This window comes from Aristolochia californica, unplaced genomic scaffold (genome assembly GCF_029961685.1).
Source record: "Aristolochia californica isolate CCGP_79_NKW_82.1479 unplaced genomic scaffold, dmAriCali1.0.hap1 SCAF_3, whole genome shotgun sequence".
Classification (NCBI taxonomy): Eukaryota; Viridiplantae; Streptophyta; class Magnoliopsida; order Piperales; family Aristolochiaceae; genus Aristolochia; species Aristolochia californica.
The window spans coordinates 3,816,113-3,833,926 of record NW_027181992.1 but is presented as its reverse complement, the minus strand read 5'-3'; the positions used below and the strand labels follow the sequence as shown (position 1 = coordinate 3,833,926).

General features: G+C 39.6%; 3 protein-coding genes across 4 annotated transcripts; 2 read left to right on the top strand and 1 right to left on the bottom strand.

Annotated features, from left to right (window-relative positions):
* Positions 1 to 1,985: 1,985 nt before the first annotated feature.
* LOC137959927 (cytochrome P450 98A2) lies at positions 1,986 to 4,610 on the top strand. The gene is made up of 2 exons (XM_068807349.1): positions 1,986 to 2,626; positions 3,474 to 4,610. Exons 1-2 carry the CDS (start codon positions 2,131 to 2,133, stop codon positions 4,505 to 4,507), a joined length of 1,530 nt encoding a protein of 509 aa, XP_068663450.1. The 5' UTR covers positions 1,986 to 2,130; the 3' UTR covers positions 4,508 to 4,610.
* Positions 4,611 to 8,681: 4,071 nt separating this feature from the next.
* On the top strand, positions 8,682 to 14,465 carry LOC137958686 (uncharacterized). 2 transcript variants are annotated; one of them, XM_068805776.1, is made up of 6 exons: positions 8,682 to 9,026; positions 12,593 to 12,665; positions 12,854 to 12,947; positions 13,103 to 13,222; positions 13,331 to 13,385; positions 13,531 to 14,465. In XM_068805776.1, exons 1-6 carry the CDS (start codon positions 8,994 to 8,996, stop codon positions 14,023 to 14,025), a joined length of 870 nt encoding a protein of 289 aa, XP_068661877.1. In that variant the 5' UTR covers positions 8,682 to 8,993; the 3' UTR covers positions 14,026 to 14,465. The 2 variants fall into 2 exon arrangements, with proteins under 2 accessions (XP_068661877.1, XP_068661876.1); XM_068805775.1 differs by having other exon boundaries at positions 13,331 to 13,391.
* Positions 14,466 to 14,763: 298 nt separating this feature from the next.
* LOC137958687 (cysteine proteinase inhibitor 6-like) lies at positions 14,764 to 16,901 on the bottom strand. Its single transcript, XM_068805777.1, has 4 exons — positions 16,671 to 16,901; positions 15,872 to 16,088; positions 15,088 to 15,233; positions 14,764 to 15,011 (listed from the first exon to the last, which is right to left on the bottom strand). Exons 1-4 carry the CDS (start codon positions 16,869 to 16,871, stop codon positions 14,880 to 14,882), a joined length of 696 nt encoding a protein of 231 aa, XP_068661878.1. The 5' UTR covers positions 16,872 to 16,901; the 3' UTR covers positions 14,764 to 14,879.
* Positions 16,902 to 17,814: the final 913 nt, after the last annotated feature.

The window sequence follows — 17,814 nt, the reverse complement described above, 5'->3', positions numbered from 1 at the left end:
GTTTCATGGGACAATCTTTTTGAGGAAGCTTATAGGCCAAGAGATGATTAGTATGTAAACGATGTTACTCAAATGCCTATCTATCCAAGAAGGCATTGATTTCAAGTTATTTGACTTGATAATGTCTGTATAGTTTGTGAATCCGTGGTAGTATTTGATGCGGCAAGCTTCAATGGTGCAGATGGTTTAGAACAAAATGGAAATGGAGCCTTAAAAACAATTTCCAAGTTCCACCCTGTTAAATCTAATCGTTTGACATTGAGTTAGTGACTTGGAAGAGTGTCATTGATGTCACGGGTGACAGGAAAGTAGTTAAGGTCACCAAAGTAGGCGAAGGTGATGACTCTCCAAGTGAAGGATCTCTTGCGAATGGTATGAACGATTAATGGAACTTATCGCAAATGCTGCTTCATTTTAGTGTGTCTGCTCTCTGCCTGCTCCATCTAACATTTATTTTATCTTGATTTGTTACAGAGCAAATCTTAGATGGTTTAGACACAGCAATAACAACAATGAAAAGAGGTTAAATAGCTCTGGTCACTGTTGCTTCTGATAATGCATTTGGTAACCAAGATTAATATCACAATGACTGATTTGGCAATTGTGTCTTTAAATTCAGAACTTGTTTATGAAGTAGAGATGATCAAATAAATGGAGCTTAAAGTGGGTTTTGCAGTTTGTGAGCCTTTCAACTCCTTTCCATGTTCTCTGTTTGATGTTTGATGGGAGAATTTGAAGCGAGGAAAAGAAAGAAGGACGAAGGGAACAATCTCTTCAAGGCCGGAGATCACTGGCGTGCCTTCAAGAAATATGAGAAGGACAACTATTTATTAATTCTAACAATTGCATTCAAAAACTAATTTGAAAAATGGGATCCAGTTCAATCGCAACTCTGAGGATTCTTACTTCCATCTACAGGCAGCAGAGTATGCTCGGTATGACCATTCTTTTACAGAAGCAAGGAAATGAGCTTAAAGTTGCTCGCAACTTGAGTAATGCTACTTGAATAATGATCACTAAGAGTATGCACAAAGGCAGCTCTCTTTCCCTCCTCTCTCTGGTTTTCTCTCCCTGACATAACTTGGTTCTCGACCCACTCAATGTAAAAGCCTTGTACAGTACGTCAGTCTCACAGACATACCTACGAACATCTGATCTGGAGAAAAAGCTGAAGCTGATGTAAAGAAAGCTCTGTCACTTGACCCAAACAACAGGTTCCAAGTCCTCTTTAAGTTCTTATGTTCCCTTCCAGTGAGCAACTAAGACTAATCGCATTTATGAACCTGCAGAGATATGAGACTCGAGTACAAGAAGCTGAAACAGAAACAAAAGGAGTATCGAAAAGACCAAGGAAAACTTTCAACTCCATCTACTTTCCAACTACGTGCAGTTTGTAATTCATATTTACAACCGCCCACTTCCTTGAAAATGAAGATGGTCAGGCACCCAGAAACCAGAATAAACAATCGATAACCCACGACTAGGAATGATAGATCCATCGACATCATCATGTCCTGAAATAGTGCTTCCACCAGAACAAATTCCGTCTCTCTCTCTCTCTCTCTCTCCATCTTTTTTCCTTTTCTTCAGATGGGGCAAATACAATCCATCGAGTAGAGTTGGTAAGGCGCAAGGGAGAAGTGGATCACCAACCTCAAAGAGATAAGAATTCCGAGAAGTCAGAAATCATACAAAAAGTGGGCCCAGCTGTGAGACTTGTGACGGTATCAGAAGGGCGAGAGAGTCCGAAACCGAAACTGTGAGAACGGACCGATTCAAAACATTTTGGAGTTTGCTTGACATGGCTGCCACCTTCTGTGATCTTTCTCAGTCTCACCATCCCCCATCCCACCCACTCCCATGTGAGCCCCTCTTCCCACTCGAATACGACTTTGACCCACCCCACCAACCCTATTCTTCGCAAATAAGTTGTTCCTAACTTTGATTCAGATTCCAAAACATCGTATTCACCCAACAAGTCGATTAAAAAATTCATAAAAACCATTAGCGAGGCACCTTGTTTATCTTAACCACTTCCTTACCTACCCCGTCTTCTCTCTCGCTCTCTCTCGCATCAACTCTGCAAATCTTATATATCAATTCGAAGGCTCCTTCCACCGTCCTGACTCGATGTTTCCGCCCATGGCTCTCACCCTCATCGTATCGTCCATCGTCTTCCTCCTCCTGGGAGTGAAGCTCTACCAACGTCTAAGATACCGCCTGCCACCGGGACCGCGGCCATGGCCTGTCGTCGGGAATCTCTATGATATAAAGCCGGTGAGGTTCCGATGCTTCGCTGACTGGGCTCGCACTTATGGACCCGTCATGTCTGTCTGGTTCGGCTCTACGCTCAACGTCGTGGTATCCAACTCGGAGTTGGCAAAGGAGGTCCTCAAGGATAAGGACCAGCAGCTGGCGGATAGGCACCGAAGTCGGTCGGCGGCGAAGTTTAGCAGAGATGGGAAGGATCTTATATGGGCGGATTACGGACCGCACTACGTGAAGGTGAGGAAGGTCTGCACTTTGGAGCTCTTCTCCCCGAAGCGGCTCGAGGCGTTGAGACCCATTCGAGAAGACGAAGTTACCGCCATGATTGAATCCATCTTCAGAGATTGCATCGAACCAGGTACTCTCGTCCTTTAGAATCATATATTCGAAAATATGGAAGAACAGATTAACGGCTTCTGGGACATTAGATTGTTGGTCTCCCCAAAATTATTATTTCCTCGTCAAATCAAAACTAAGAAACAACTGATCGATCACCATCTATCCGCGTTGAAAAAAAAAAATCCATATAATGTCGAACCAGATTGAAATTTTTTTTTTTTAAAAAAAAAAACAACAACAACTAAGAACTGATTGAAATCAGAGATGCATTAGCTCACTGTTATTACATCTTACACAGTATATTAATTCAGTAATAGATTTTTTATGAAAAAAGCAGGTAATTAGTTGATGCATTAACTAATATTTAATAGTTTTAGGCTTTTTAGTTTACGTCAATCTTTTCTAATGTCGGGTCGGTGGTGGGTGGTTGGTGTTGAATTTGGATACCAAAACGCCACCACCATTTAAAAGATTCTTGCTTTTAATGGTGAGAACAGGGGAACCTTTCTTAACTACTATCGAAAGTCTGAAATATCATACGATTAAGCATTAATTATGGTTTTCAATCTAAATGCCTACATATATTTCCTATCAAATACATTAAGCTATGATATTACATATATTAAATCAATCAAAAACTCTTTGGAGTTTGGACTTTAAAAAGGTGACTGTTTTCCCTTTTTTAATACAAACGAGTGATTGGATATTTAGGTTGGTGAAAGGGCAGCTCGAATGTCCTTGTTATGTAGAGAAAGAACTGAAAATGTTTAGCTTCAATTATTTCACATATTATAATCTTCCAAAAAGATGGAAAATAATGAGCAAAGGAGACTGAAAATTAGTCGGACCGGACGTATTCTGTGCAGGGAAGTGCCTGGTTGTGAAGAACTACCTGGCGACTGTGGCCTTCAACAACATCACTCGCCTGGCCTTCGGGAAACGGTTCGTCAACTCGGAAGGCGTGATAGACGAGCAAGGGGTGGAGTTCAAAGCCATCGTCTCTAACGGCCTCAAGCTCGGCGCCTCCCTCGCCATGGCGGAGCACATCCCCTGGCTCCGCTGGATGTTCCCCCTCGAAGAAGAAGCCTTCGCCAAGCACGGCGCCCGCCGCGACCGCCTCACCAAGGCCATCATGGACGAGCACACCGCCGCCCGCAACAAATCCGGCGGCGTCAAGCAGCACTTTGTGGACGCCCTCCTCACCTTGCAGGAGAAGTACGACCTCAGCGAGGACACCATCATCGGCCTCCTCTGGGACATGATCACCGCCGGGATGGACACCACCGCCATCTCCGTCGAGTGGGCCATGGCGGAGCTCATCAAACACCCCCGAGTCCAGGAGAAGGCCCAGGAAGAGCTCGACCGAGTCGTCGGGCTGGAACGGGTCATGGCTGAATCAGACTTCTCCAGCCTGCCTTACCTGCAGTGCGTCGCCAAGGAGGCGCTCCGCCTCCACCCTCCGACGCCGCTGATGCTGCCACATAAGGCCGCCGCGGATGTAAAGATCGGCGGCTACGATGTCCCGAAAGGGTCCAACGTGCACGTGAACGTGTGGGCCGTAGCGCGCGACCCGGCGGTCTGGAAGGATCCGCTAGTGTTCAGACCGGAGCGGTTCATGGAGGAAGACGTGGACATGAAGGGTCACGATTTCCGGTTGCTGCCGTTCGGGGCGGGGAGAAGGGTTTGTCCCGGGGCTCAGCTGGGAATCAATTTGGTCCAGTCGATGTTGGGGCATCTGCTGCATCACTTCAAATGGAGCCCACGAGATGGGGTCAAACCGGAGGAGATTGACATTTCTGAAAACCCCGGGTTGGTCACGTTCATGCGGACCCCACTTGAGGCGGTTCCCACACCTAGGCTGCCCTCCCATTTGTACAAACGTGTGGCAGCCGACGTGTAATTTTTTTTCTTTTCTTTAATCTCTTTTTGGGTTTTATTTCGTTTCTAAGTTTTTTAATAATTTCTTTTTCTGGTTATTTTTAAATGAACTATAGATTGCAAAATTGCCTATTTGTTGCCGCAGGGAAGAGGCGAAACTCAAGTCCACCCAACCTCGACTATATTTTCTATATTTTTCTTCTTTAGAAAAGTCATTTTTTTTAGTCATTTATTATATTATATTAATAATAATGTTATTATCGCAATTATTATCCCAAAATAATAAATAAATAAATAAATAAATAAATATTTCAAATGAGATAATAAATAAATATTTAATAAGAATATTATGCATCGAGTTTAGCTAAATAGAAACCCTAACGTTACAAAATTTTGGAAGAGTTAGCATCCTATTGTTCTTGACAAATGTGTTGGATTGACCACTGTAAGAATATTATGCATCGAGTTTAACTAAATAGAACCCCTAACAGTGCAAATTTTTTGAAGAGTTAGCATCCTATTGTTCTTGAAAAATGTGTTGGATTGACCACTGTCTACAAAGATAAGTATACAATAGTAGTTGCATTAGTTGTAACTTAATCCAAAACAAAGATAAATTTATCAACAACAAGATTTGGGATCCTATGAAGCCAAATAATGTCTCATGAAGTCACCATTATCTCGCATCGTTGTTAGAGAGGGTATTAGTGATCCCATTCATTTCCCGATAAAAATGATGGATTAATAAAAGATGTGGGTTACTATAGTAGTGTGTAATAATGATATATCACACGCTAAATCTTCTGAGAATCGCATAAAATCTTTGGAGTTGATGATACTTGAGACTTGAGAGAGAGAATATTAGGTTTATATAGCACATCCCCAACTCTTTAAGATTGTTTCAACAACCTAGTATGATCTTTGTGTAATGTCGACTGCTTCTATTGTTAATATAGCACATCCCCAACTCTTTAAGATTGTTTTTAGCTGAAATATAAAAGTCATGTAGTATGGAATGAAACACATGTGGTAACCTTGTAATGTTCTGAATTGCAATATAAATTACATATAGATGTAACATAGTATCACTTGAACTTGTAACATATGTAGTATCACTTTGATACAAAAAATAGAGCTAATGAAGCATAAAATCAGCTTTCCTAAATGAACAAATTCCCTTAATTCAATGTTGAAGTTTGTGATAGACCGATGACAAGTTTTCTCCTAGGTTTCATTAATGGTTCCTGGAGTGTCTAGTGTACAACAACTGTAGTAAACACACAATATCATCAGTGAAGCAACGCCTTCAAGATGACCACAAATTCTGGATAAAATTTGGTAGAAATTCATGCTTGAAGTCACTGGTGTTTTAGCTACTTGAATGAGTTGGTAGAAATTCTTCTAATTGCTTTTCAATGTGCAACTCTAGGTAACTAGTGTATCTGCTCATTTTACATACAACGGAAATAATATTTGGTCAGGTAAAATGCTAAATTTCCAATAACACTAACATACTCAACTTGTGTTATTACTCTGTTAGATTTTTTGCTCGACTTCACCCTAGTATCGTAAAGAGTATTATGATCCATAAATCCGGAGTGTACTTATCAATGATCTTCTTTATACAATGTGATTAATTTAAAGCATAACCCCCATTATGCTTTCTCACCATAATACTTAAGATAGCAACCACTTCACCTAAGTTCTTGATTTCAAACACCCTACCATGTTGGTGCTTATAATTAATATGTCATTAACATACAAACATAAAGTCGCATCATATTCATGAATAAACTTCACATGAACATAATTATTAATTCTATCATGTCTAAAGAAAATTGAAATTTTCGTGCCACTTTTTGGGTCCATATTTTAGACCATAAATTGATTTCACTAACTTATAAGTTTTAGATAGCTATTCCACTTCCAATATGTTTGCATCTTGTTGAAAATTTAGGAGATATTTGGAATTCATTAACTGTTGTAAAACGACTACATTGGTGCTCTATTTGTGATAAAATGACTAGAATTAGAGAAAAAATTAAACCTCCCAAGTCCAAGTTATGCCCAAAGTAGAACTCCCACGACAAGTAAACAACTACTACATGAATAGATATATGATAGAACTAAAAGATTTCCAATGTAAAGCTTCTTTTTATAAGACTTATATAAGACTCCACCATATTAATTCATCTCATGAGAATCATATAAGACTCCTCTATATTTACCTTTTCTACACTCCCCATCAACATATTTCTTAGGAATAATATGTGGATTCAAGATTAGTGAAGAACCCTCTATAGGAAGGAGAAAACTAAACAACTGACACAAAATAAGATATTGGATGTCAAGTACATTTTCTAATTCCCTTCCTACGGGTGATGGATAAATGTAAATCAGGGAGTTGGGATGAGGACTCACTTTTTGAAGAAAAGATTAGAGAGGTGTCTTGTGAAAGAGCTTCAAAACTCTCAAAATTTTATATTATCTATATCCTCCATAGCATTTACATGCAGGGGAATTGGCATCTCCAAACTCAAGGTATCATTTAGTGAGCTAGATGAATAATAAAGAGTATTTTCAAAGAATATATATTGTTTTACTATAGAGTATAAATGCATAAAGTTTACTATAGAGCATAAAAATGTTGGAATGTAACAAATACTTCACTTTGAGATACCAACAATTATAATCATATCAATCTATTAAAATCATCTATAAAGGTAAGAAAATAATAATGCCCATTAATACTACGAGTTGGACAAGGATCCCATATATCCTAGTCAACCAATTGAAAAACTCCAATAATGGAAAAAATTCCGACCAAGATCAAACATTTATTATAGCTTCCCAAATTGACAAGCTTCACACTAGAAAGGAGATTGAGGAGAAGATATAAGAGATGGCAACAATTTTTTTAATTTGTCTGTTATCAACTAAGGTACGTGTTTGACTTTAAGCATTGCATGGATGTCATGAACTCGAACAATTCATTGATAATTGCAATTTAGATGAGTGATCATAGTTATGAGTTGGATGACTAAATTTTCATGTCTATGATATAAATATTTTAACAACCCAGCAAGAGAAAAAAGAGAGAGTTGCCACCCGCATGAAGAAGGTTCCAATCTCAGCCTAAAAACCTCACTCTAAAATTTGGTTTCATTTTTCTCAAATAAGTTTTTTTCCTGAAGATATACTTTACCAATAAATGAAGGGACATTGGGTCCAAGACCCATCTCAAAATAACTAGTTAACTTAGGAACCTCTTTGTACTCACTAATCTATGTAGAACTATTCTTTAATTCATTTAGGGATAAGCCTTGGACCCAATTTTACTATTCAATTAGAGCATCCACCCAAATTATCCACATGTAGAACCACAAAAGAGGCCCTACACGTGAGAGAGAGTGTCAAAGAATAATCCCACATGGATTCGTGAGTACAAAGATCTTAAGTTTATTAGTTGGAAAATAAGTTCCTAAATTGGTTAGTCATTTTGAGACGAGTCTTAGACCCAACTTCAAAGTAATTGACTTGGAATAAAAAGGTAGAGACATAAATTTTAGAGCTCTAAGAGCTGGAAATAATTTGTTACAAGAATATTTAATTGGTGTAACTCAAGAGATAAGATTGTGTTGAAGGCAATTGAATGTTGTAAATAAGAGAGGGAGGTGCAGTGTTCTCTAACTCATTGAATCAATCTAGATTTTGGAAAGGATGAGTTGGGTTGAGGGGTGGCTCAGCTCTCCTATTTTTTTCTTTAAAACAACTCACTGAGTCCAAACATCTGGACCCGCGGTGACCAACCCGGACCGTTTTTCACAACGACGTACAACCTTCTTTTTCCTTTTCCTTTTTCTTTTTTAAAGATTTGTTTCTTTCTCAGCTACGATTGAAGTACCCACGTACTGTGCTTGACTCGCTCCACCCAATCCTTCCTGTGACTCAGTCTATTGCTATCAATTGCACGAAATTATTGAATTTTATCGTTCCTCCTTTTACTCTCTGCCACCTGTGCAGCGTCGTCCGCCCAAGGCCCCGCCGTCACGGCTCCGTCGCCTCCGTCGCTTCTCTCCTCTCTCAGAGTGAACTTGAGCTTACGACTTTCGTCTCGACCGTTCGATCATGACCTCTAGCATGATCGAGAGGTCGAGATTAGAGGGCCCATTTAAAAGGGATCGGTCAAGTAACAAGATAACTGTAAAGTATAATAACTCTTGCTGAATCGGAGAACGCAACAAACGGTCGCGAGTCGCTGGACAGTAAACTAACCAACCTAAACCGCCCTTTTCACCTCTTTGTGTTGTTTCAACGAAGCCCGCGGTGAGGAACGGAGATTTTTGTTTCTTGTTTGGTTGGGAAATCGTCTCTCTTTAAGCTCGTTGCCGATTGTTCGCCGTACGCGTCTTTCGATCTAAACTCGGTTTTCGAGGGGAGTCAGTGTAGCTAAATAGATCGGAGTTTGGTTGACGTTGTTGTGACTTCGATGGGTGAAATCTGACGGCATGAGGAAGAAGCTTGATACCCGTTTTCCGGCTGTAAGTTTTTTCTTCTAGTACTTCTGTATGTTGATAATGGGTTTCTCTCCCTCCTTTTTTATTCCTTTTGATTTTATCCCTGCTGGTGCTTCTTTTTTCGTGCGTTTCGATGGATTTTTGGTGATATTTGATGCCAGATTATAAAATTTCGGTAATAACTTGTTCTGACTTTATTTGGTTTAGGGTTTTGAGAGGTTAGTTGGACGCATGAGATTAGGGTTTTGGTTAGAATCAGGAGACTTGAGCTTATGGTTTTTCTGGAGTATTTTGGAGAACCGGATAAATTTTATAGTTCTATGTTTCGTTTGTGCTGTTTTTCTGTAATTGGTTGGGGATTTAATCTCACTTATGTGCAGTTATGGACGATTAGACGGAATTTGTATTTTTGAAAGACATCTCACTTTTAAATTTATCTTAGGCCACACAGCTAAACAAAGTTTTTTGGTGTGGCTTGTCACTGTTAGTCAACTATTCTTGTATGATGATAGATTGCTGCTCTATCCACTTGTGGTTTTTTGCAACGACTTAGAGCCAGTTAAGAGTGTTGAAAGATGTAACCCAAGTATACTGGCAATGATGTAAAATGTCTTTATTTCTTGTCTTTTTTCCACCCCGCTTAGGGTATTGATTTACTTTGTAAGTTGTGCAATATTATAAATACATGGAAAGGGGGAGGATTAGGTACGTGACCTAACCCTAATCCTCTTTCCCTCTTCTCTCACTCAATCATCTTCTCCACTTCCTCTCTTCTTCCTGTAACTTTTCTCTCTCTAGTTATTACTTGTTACATGGGATCCTAAATCTAACATGGTATCAGAGCATTTGATTTAGGATTCCGAAGTGGTGATGCTTATGATCAAGGTATGTTAATCTTCTCGATGGAATAGTAGTATTGAGCAAGAATCAATCCTCTCGGTGGAATAAAAGTGTTGAGCAAGAATTAATCCTCTTGGTGGAATAGAAGTGCTTTTACTCGGTGAAAGATAAATACTTCTTCTTGATGGTTGTTGGTGCATGACTCAGAAAGTTGGGATTCTTCAGCATTCTTTGCTCAAGAAATTTTGGAATTATTGTTCTCTTCATGATAACTTCAGCCTATAATGTATTTTTCGATATGATCACTTCATGCTCCTTGCTCGAGTTGGCATAAATTTGTTTATATGGAATAATGGTATTATTGATTGAAGCCATGCTTAGTTATTAATGATTTATTGAGATTGTGATGCTGTTTATGAGGCCAAGCATATGTGAGTAAAAGTTATCAAGATTCTTCTTTTTTGGTGTTAAGTTGATAAGATGAAGAAGGTACAGTTTGAACCCGTGAAAAAGAGTTCTTGGTTAAGTGCCGAAAATTTTCTTTTTTCCCTTTAGAGGATATGCTATTTGATCTTCTCATTGATTTGTATCCCACGTAAGGAAGGAACTAGATTGGCTTACCCAAAAGATTCAAGAGAAAAAAAGGCAGTAGAGCTGGTTTTTTGGGTTAGTGGTAGGCGCCAACTCACTAGAAGGAAAGTTTCCTTCTTTGGAAATTTCCAAGCTATCCGAGATCTTTCCTTTGGTACGATTACTGATTGTTTTACTTAATTATCTCCTTGCCTAAAATATTTAAGTCAAGTCAAGGATTAAGATTGATTTGCTGAAGTGGCACCTAAGACACTAAAGGAAGGTTTCCTATTCTATTTTTGGAAGTGGTTGATTAAAGTAAGATCTTACTTGATTTGATCTCTTGATGAATATTTTTTCCTAAGTGAAAAAGCAATTACATGACTGACCTATTGTTGATCTCGGCCAACATGTACTTTCCTCCTTGAGTGGTTGATTAGTTGCTGCAAAGATCACGTGTTGTTTTTTGGGTTAGCTCTCCTCTCTTTCCCAAGTTGGTTCAACCCGAGTTGGTTAGCTCTCCTCTCCTTCCCAAGTTGGTTCTCCTTCTCTTGGGTTAGTTCATAATTTGGTTGCCTTATTGTCTGGTTCAAGGTTGGTTCAAGGTGCTTCTATTACCTATGTCTGAGGAGCATTAACTCATGAACTTGCAAAGTCTTATAAGTCTTATTCAGTTGTTGACTCTCGGATTACAATTCTTATATAAGAAAATTGCTTTTGGTTTCATTCCTAATGGTTGAAGATCACATGGGGAGTAAGAGTGATCTTCTCAAGATTACCACTATACCCTTTAGAGGGTTATCTAATTACTTGAGTTGTTCACAGTCGGTTAGAAGGTTTTTCATTATATGGGACCTTCAAGGACATCTCACCAAATCAGCTCCACTTATTTATGAGGAGGACAACTCCTATATTAAGTGGTTGATGAATGATACATTGGTGATTAGTGGGTTGATAAATAGCATAGAGAAGCATGTGGCCACTAATGTGGTCCACCTTGAGACGGCCAAACAGATATGGGACACGTGTGAAATTGTACTCAAGCACAAAGAACCTCTATAAATTGTATGATGTTATTCAAAACATGTTCAATACAAAACAAGGGACAACCTACACGAGTTCTTGGCACGTTTTCGGGGGCTGATTGAGGAGTGGAAAATTGCTCAGCTCTACTCCACTAATATATCGGTTCAAGAAAAGCAGCAGGAAGCCTTAGCAGTTGCTATCTATTTAGAAAATATCAAGCTATACCTTGAGGTCGCAAAATGCAACTACTCAGTTCCTCGACATTGCCATCATTTGATAACATAAGTGCCACTTTACTTCGGATACCGGACCATTCTTCTGCCTCTCACACCGGTGTGTCATCTGCTATGTACTTAGGTAACAGGGGTACGCCTTCTACCACTAGAGGGTGCGGTAGAAATTATATAGGAGGTCGAGCAAGAGGTGGTAGGATTGGCTTTGGTTCTTCGAGGTCTAATAACCGGGTCTGCACTCATTGTAGTGCACAAAATCATTTAGTGAAAACCTGTTGGAAGTTGCATGATAAACCTGGGCCACTGCCAACCGGGCCTCGGTTCATAATGAAAAAATGAAGACAAACCTGACTCACTCAAATGCAAGAAGACTATATACCGGTGAAGATTATGAATTATTGCAAAGAATGAAGACTCTAATGGTATCTTCTCCTGCATCTTCTTCCACGACTGCTGCCATTACTGCTTCAGGTATGATCTCTGCCTCTTTTTTGTCTTCATCTTAGATAATTGACTCAGGAGCTTCCGAGCATATACTAATAATAAAAAACAGATCCTGAAAAATAGTGACCATGATCCAACTTCTGTCATGTTGATGGTTAAAACAATAACTTGTTGTGCTCTTTTTCTGTAAACTCGCTTCTGTTATTTTCTTGTTTGAAACAAAATTTGATGACATTGAAGTGATGAATGTTTTTCCATGTGTGGTCTTGTTGTTACATTTCCCTAATTTGACCTTTCGGTATTTTCTATGTGCTTTGTTTTTTTATTGGGCTTATGAGTTATGATCCTACATTTCTTTCCTGTCTACTAATTTTTATTTATTTTTTATATTTTTTTGTTAGCACTGGGACAACTATTTGATCTCATCGGTCTTGATTCTATCTATTACTTGTCTCATATTTCCTGTCCTTATTGCAGTCCCGGATTAAGAAGATTATGCAAGCAGATGAAGACGTTGGAAAGATTGCGATGGCTGTCCCTCTTTTAGTTTGTGAGTAGTTGCAAATCTTCTAATATTTTTCTAACATAGTTATTTCAGGTCTTCAAAGTGGACATATTTGTTAAGGAATTAGTAATTCTAAATGCTGGTGGCATCAATTTAATTAGTCAAATCTGACCTTTTTAACTATCTCATTCCTACACTGTAGCATTTAATTCTGTCCTCGTATGTTGTTGCAGCTAAGTCACTCGAGTTGTTTCTTCAAGATTTATTGCATAGGACCTATGAGGTAACCCTCCAAAGAGGTGCAAAGACAGTGAGTGCTTTACATCTGTAAGTGAGCAATTACTATTGGGTCAGAATTTCATGTATTTCAATTTCTGTAGCATGTAAGAAATGTCATTTTACAGCATTACAAATTTCAATAATTGAGACACCTTGAATGGGATGTTTATGGTTGACTTTTTTTTGCTCAATATTCACTCCAGAAAGCAGTGTGTTCAAAGCTTCAATGTCTTTGATTTTCTGAGGGAAACTGTGAATAAAGTTCCTGATTTGGGTGGTTCCGATGCTGCTGGAGAAGATAGTAGGTCTATATCAAAGAGAAGGTTTGCTCATTGTTGATTCCCACATTAAGAACAATGGCTACTTTCATCGTTTAGATATCGGAATTGGTGCATTGTCTGAATAATGCAATCTTCTCTTTTAACCTACAGGAAAGCGGCAGATGAGGAGGATGATAGCGATGAAGAGTTAAAGAGAAGCAGGACTGTAAGAGTTTAGTGAATTTGCAGTTATTTGTCATTTGTTTGTTCAAAACTCCAATGCTGGAAATTGGCACGATCATCCAATTTGCAGTGTTTCTCTTGAATATTTTGTCAACTCTCTAAAGAAGTTTTGTCACTGTTTTTTGCAGCATGAGGTAGCCCACAATACTAGTGGAAGGGGACGAGGGCGAGGCAGGGGGAGGGGACGGGGACGAGGTCGAGCAGCTGAGAGGGATCATGCACAGTATGAAGCGGAGAGGGATCATGCTCAGTATGAAAAATGTGTAGATGATCCTGACATTTCTCCTCAGCACCAGGAAAAGCTGAACCCGAAATCAGAAAGGCTAGATGATGGGTCTGAGTCAAAGGAGGCGAAGGAAAACACAGTCAGTAGTAGTTCCACTGCGCTTACGCGAAATTTTGATCTGAATGTGGGTTTAGATGAAAATGGGGACACAACGGCTGCCTCAGCTGGGCCTCCCCCAAAACTTGAGGTAAAGCATGAGGGGCTGCCTCCCCCAAAAGCCGAGGCAAAGCATGAGGAGTATCCTGGCTGGTCGGACATGGCCATTGATCCCGTGCAGTTTGCTCAACTAAATAGAAGATTAGATGAAGATGAGGAGGATTATGATGAGGAAGGATGATCAGCGTCTCTGCAAGCCCATTTAGTGAATTAGTATAGATTTGCTAGTTTAGTTGTGATAGTAGGAAAACACAAATAGAACACAGAATCCGTTCCTTTGAGGGATGGAATTGTTCAGCCTTTTAGATTCTGTAAAATATATTGCTCTTCACTACTAACGAAAACAAATCTTACATTTGGAATTTTCACACCGTCTCGACATGCATATCCGCAGTGTTCAAGTGGATATGGCCGGGAATATCAGCCTGTCACGACTCTCCCCATTGAACACAGACAGAGAGGCCAAGGAGTGAACAATTGTTTTCTTTCATACAACCCAGATCGAAGGTTAGAAAAAGTAATTGTTCGGTTTTACTACGAGTCAATTTAACTTCAGAATTACCAGTGGAGCCCGTTGATTTCAAAGCCATGTGAGCCGTCCAAACCCTAAACCTCTTCTATGTTCTGTTTTTTTTTTTTTTTTTTTCATTACATCTTAAAGTGTATTCATTTCAACTCTTGATCTTTTTATTAGCATTTCACTTTTATCATTCTTAGTCATCGTTACCGTTTTAATTATTTTTAGACTTATTCCTCTAATAAAATTAATTTACACGAATATAATTTATTAGGATTCCCGATTGGCTTCGAAGCAATCAATTGCGTCTTATCTGCACGAATCGTTTTCCCCTCCATTTTCTTCTTTTATCCACCCACGCGGACAGTTTTGATTGGTCCACATTCCATAGTAATCTAAAACTAACAGGTCAAGATGGTGTACTATTATTTTTTCAGACAGTAAGTAGTAGTTTAAACCAACACTGTAGCAAAATAACATACAGGGACGCTTATTTACGCTGCTATGGATCTAGCTATTCATGCTGCTGCAATATCATTCAAACGAAAAGTCCCTTCCGAATTCTTATGTACTTCCACCTTGAACTTCTCCTCCTTGCTCCCCCTTTTCGCCTTGAGAAGCAAATCAAACTTGGCTGCGCCTTCAATCACCTGAGTCATCAACAAAATCATCAATATCACGCGGAAAGCTGGGAACGGGCATAATTTTGTATATGAGCAAACCCACCTGAGCCCTTGAATGAATGATCTCCAATAGTTCATAGGGGGCCAGTGAGTTGGACCTCTGCTGGATGGTCTTTATAGCATGGTTAGCTGCATCCTGGATAACAGGATCATGTGCTGGTATAGTTTGCCAGCTACCTCCATGGTCGTCTAATTTTGCATGACCAGTAAGCACTAGTTAACATTTTTACAGTTTGCAAATGTTTACTGCTCCTCTTAAGCACAAAATTTTGATTCATAAAGATTGAACAGTCTCTCAAGCTAATTTCACTACATTATCGTAGTTGTTTTGTGGTTTCGTGTTTGTTAATTGAAGACCTCAGTATGCAAGAATGTGACAATCCTCTATTTTCAGATTCATAGTCTGTGTTTCTCCCTTGACAGTAGATCATTGTAAGCCAAAAATGTTTTAAAAAATTATTTCCACTGGGAGTAGGTTTTCAATTGTCTCTGCTTTTCTCAGCCCTGCCCCACAATGACAAGAAAGAAGTAACATTCCTGATTTGAGAGACGTGTACTAGAATGGAAGAATACAAGGAAGAGGAGAAAATAAAAATAAAAATCAAAGATGAACTCTATAGCCCATGGTTTGCTGCAAATAATCATGAGAGATCTATTCACTCACTACCGTCTTCTACGTTTTTCCAAACATGTTTATGCAAGATTTAGACTAACTTCATTAACGACGGGCAAGAATTGATTACTCGATAGCACTAATAAAAAGCTGCTCACTCTAGTAACAAAAGCACCAATTTCTACAGTGTTTAAGTTGAATAAAACAATGTTACCTTGCTTAACCCCCAGATCAGCAGGGGTAACTGAGCTATCGCCAACAGGCTTGAACTCCTGCAATTGCTTGAAGTCCATCCAAGGTTTCACCCAAACTTTGGCTTCGTAAAGCTTCTTCTTGCCAGCATCAATTACCTCGAGAGTGAGGTGGTGGAGAGTACCGGCAACTACTTGCTCTTTAGCCTTCACCACTCTAGCAAATTCAAGAAGAGCATTCTGTGCACCAGAGAAACAATTCCATTAACACCAAAAGAAAAAGAATTTGGTTATATGACCCACCGAAAAATAATCTGTTTAAAGAAAAAATAAAAAATAAACGTCTCCAGCAAATCAATCAACACCGTCAACCCCACTGCAGCAATCTCAGAGAGAGAGAGAGAGAGAGAGAGAGAGAGAGAGTAAAACCACAACATTTACATGCTTCTCTCTCCCCCTTCCCCATCCTGCGAACTTTGATTCCAGATAACAAACAACGTTTTATCTCTATTCGAGAAGATATCTTCTGCCACGGATGCAACGCCAATCGCACTAAACCCCCACACAATTAACCAAAAGAGACGCAAGAAAGAAAAAAACGAGAACACTAAAACGAAACAAAATTAGGCGCATAACATCAGAACAAAAAAAAGAACACATTAATTCTGAAATCCCTAAAAAACAGAGATCCCGCGGCGAGTTCCTAAAAAAAGAATTTTAGAAGACAAAAGATCGGATTTTTATTTCGAATAATTCAAATAAAATCAGACCTTCAACATATCTCCATCTATAATTCCTAAAAAAGGAACAAGAAACGTGTACCTCCTTCTTGTTGTGCTCTTCCACGGCGAATCGAGCGAGCTGATCGATATCCAGACTGTTCTCCACAGGACTCTCACGGACCCCTCCGAGCGTCGTCATCTCCTTAACTCCCAAACCCTCTGCTGAAATCCCGAACCGAAAGTTCAGAGTGCCCAGGACAAGCAAAAGTAGAGGAATGGCGCTTTGGCTCTTCGATCTCATTTCTTCCCTGCGTATTTATCGCTACGAAACGATCATTCCCTGCTTTGTAGGCTTGTAGCCTCGTCGACGACGCGAATAATGTGCCACGTGGAAGACTTTTGGCAGATTTTTGCGGTCAAAAAGGTTGACGGATCTGCAAGACTTCTACGCTAAGAAAACAAGTTAAAAGCAGTGGGACCCAGTACTTGGGGCCTTCTAGTGCTATCTCTTTCATGAAAATTAAACAATCTCAACCGTGGATCTTGACTGAAGAAGAAAGCCGTAGTGTTGGACTCGAAATCTAACCGCGGGATTCGACCAGTACGGTTCAGCAAGGGTTAGGTTAAAGGTATTTAAGTAAATTCACTAAATAACTTGCCTCTAGCACGCTATTTATCGTTTTGCCGAGGAGGACAGGTTCCTCTTTTTCTTCATGGATTTCAGTCTGAAATCGACGCTGCAACTGCAGATTTTAGCTGTTGCGATTGGTCTAGAACAATGGTAAGCGGCTTCTTGCTGAAGGCGTCTTTGGTGGTGTCTCCGCCGGAGCTCTACTCGTTCCTTGTAATGAGGCGTGCATCTAATGCGTGACACTTATCCGTTCGTTCGGCGCTTGAACCTCCTGATGTCACTCGCTTGCAGAAACAGCTCCTATCACCCGAAGCTCCACAAGAGGTATGTCATGAGGAATTTTGTGCGTATCATGTGCGGAGTTTCTCTGTTTATTTGCTGCTGATACGTGCGCTGTCTGAGTGAATTCTTTTTGAATTTCGAGAGCCAGTGAAAATGGTTTGATTAACCGCAGGGTTTGGATTGCGAAGATGGTAGCCAAAATGTGTCTGAAGGCAAAATATCCTTTTTCAGTAAAAATTAATTTACATAATTTATGTTTCTTTAGTTTTCTTAATTCCGCTTCTGTGTTGTAATCTTTGTTTTTCACTTAATAAAACAAACCCACCATTGC

Bases quoted from the DNA above. Each gene is read 5' to 3' on its own strand.
- LOC137959927 (XM_068807349.1), top strand. From the start codon at position 2,131: ATGTTTCCGCCCATGGCTCTCACCCTCATCGTATCGTCCATCGTCTTC. The intron at 2,627-3,473 runs GTACTCTCGTCC...TATTCTGTGCAG, and splicing joins CAGAGATTGCATCGAACCAG to GGAAGTGCCTGGTTGTGAAG.
- LOC137958687 (XM_068805777.1), bottom strand. From the start codon at position 16,871: ATGAGATCGAAGAGCCAAAGCGCCATTCCTCTACTTTTGCTTGTCCTG. The intron at 16,089-16,670 runs GTACACGTTTCT...TCTGGTGCACAG, and splicing joins AAGAGCACAACAAGAAGGAG to AATGCTCTTCTTGAATTTGC. The intron at 15,234-15,871 runs GTAACATTGTTT...ATGCAAAATTAG, and splicing joins TGATCTGGGGGTTAAGCAAG to ACGACCATGGAGGTAGCTGG.
- LOC137958686 (XM_068805775.1), top strand. From the start codon at position 8,994: ATGAGGAAGAAGCTTGATACCCGTTTTCCGGCT. The intron at 12,666-12,853 runs GTGAGTAGTTGC...ATGTTGTTGCAG, and splicing joins GGCTGTCCCTCTTTTAGTTT to CTAAGTCACTCGAGTTGTTT. The intron at 13,223-13,330 runs GTTTGCTCATTG...TTTAACCTACAG, and splicing joins AGGTCTATATCAAAGAGAAG to GAAAGCGGCAGATGAGGAGG.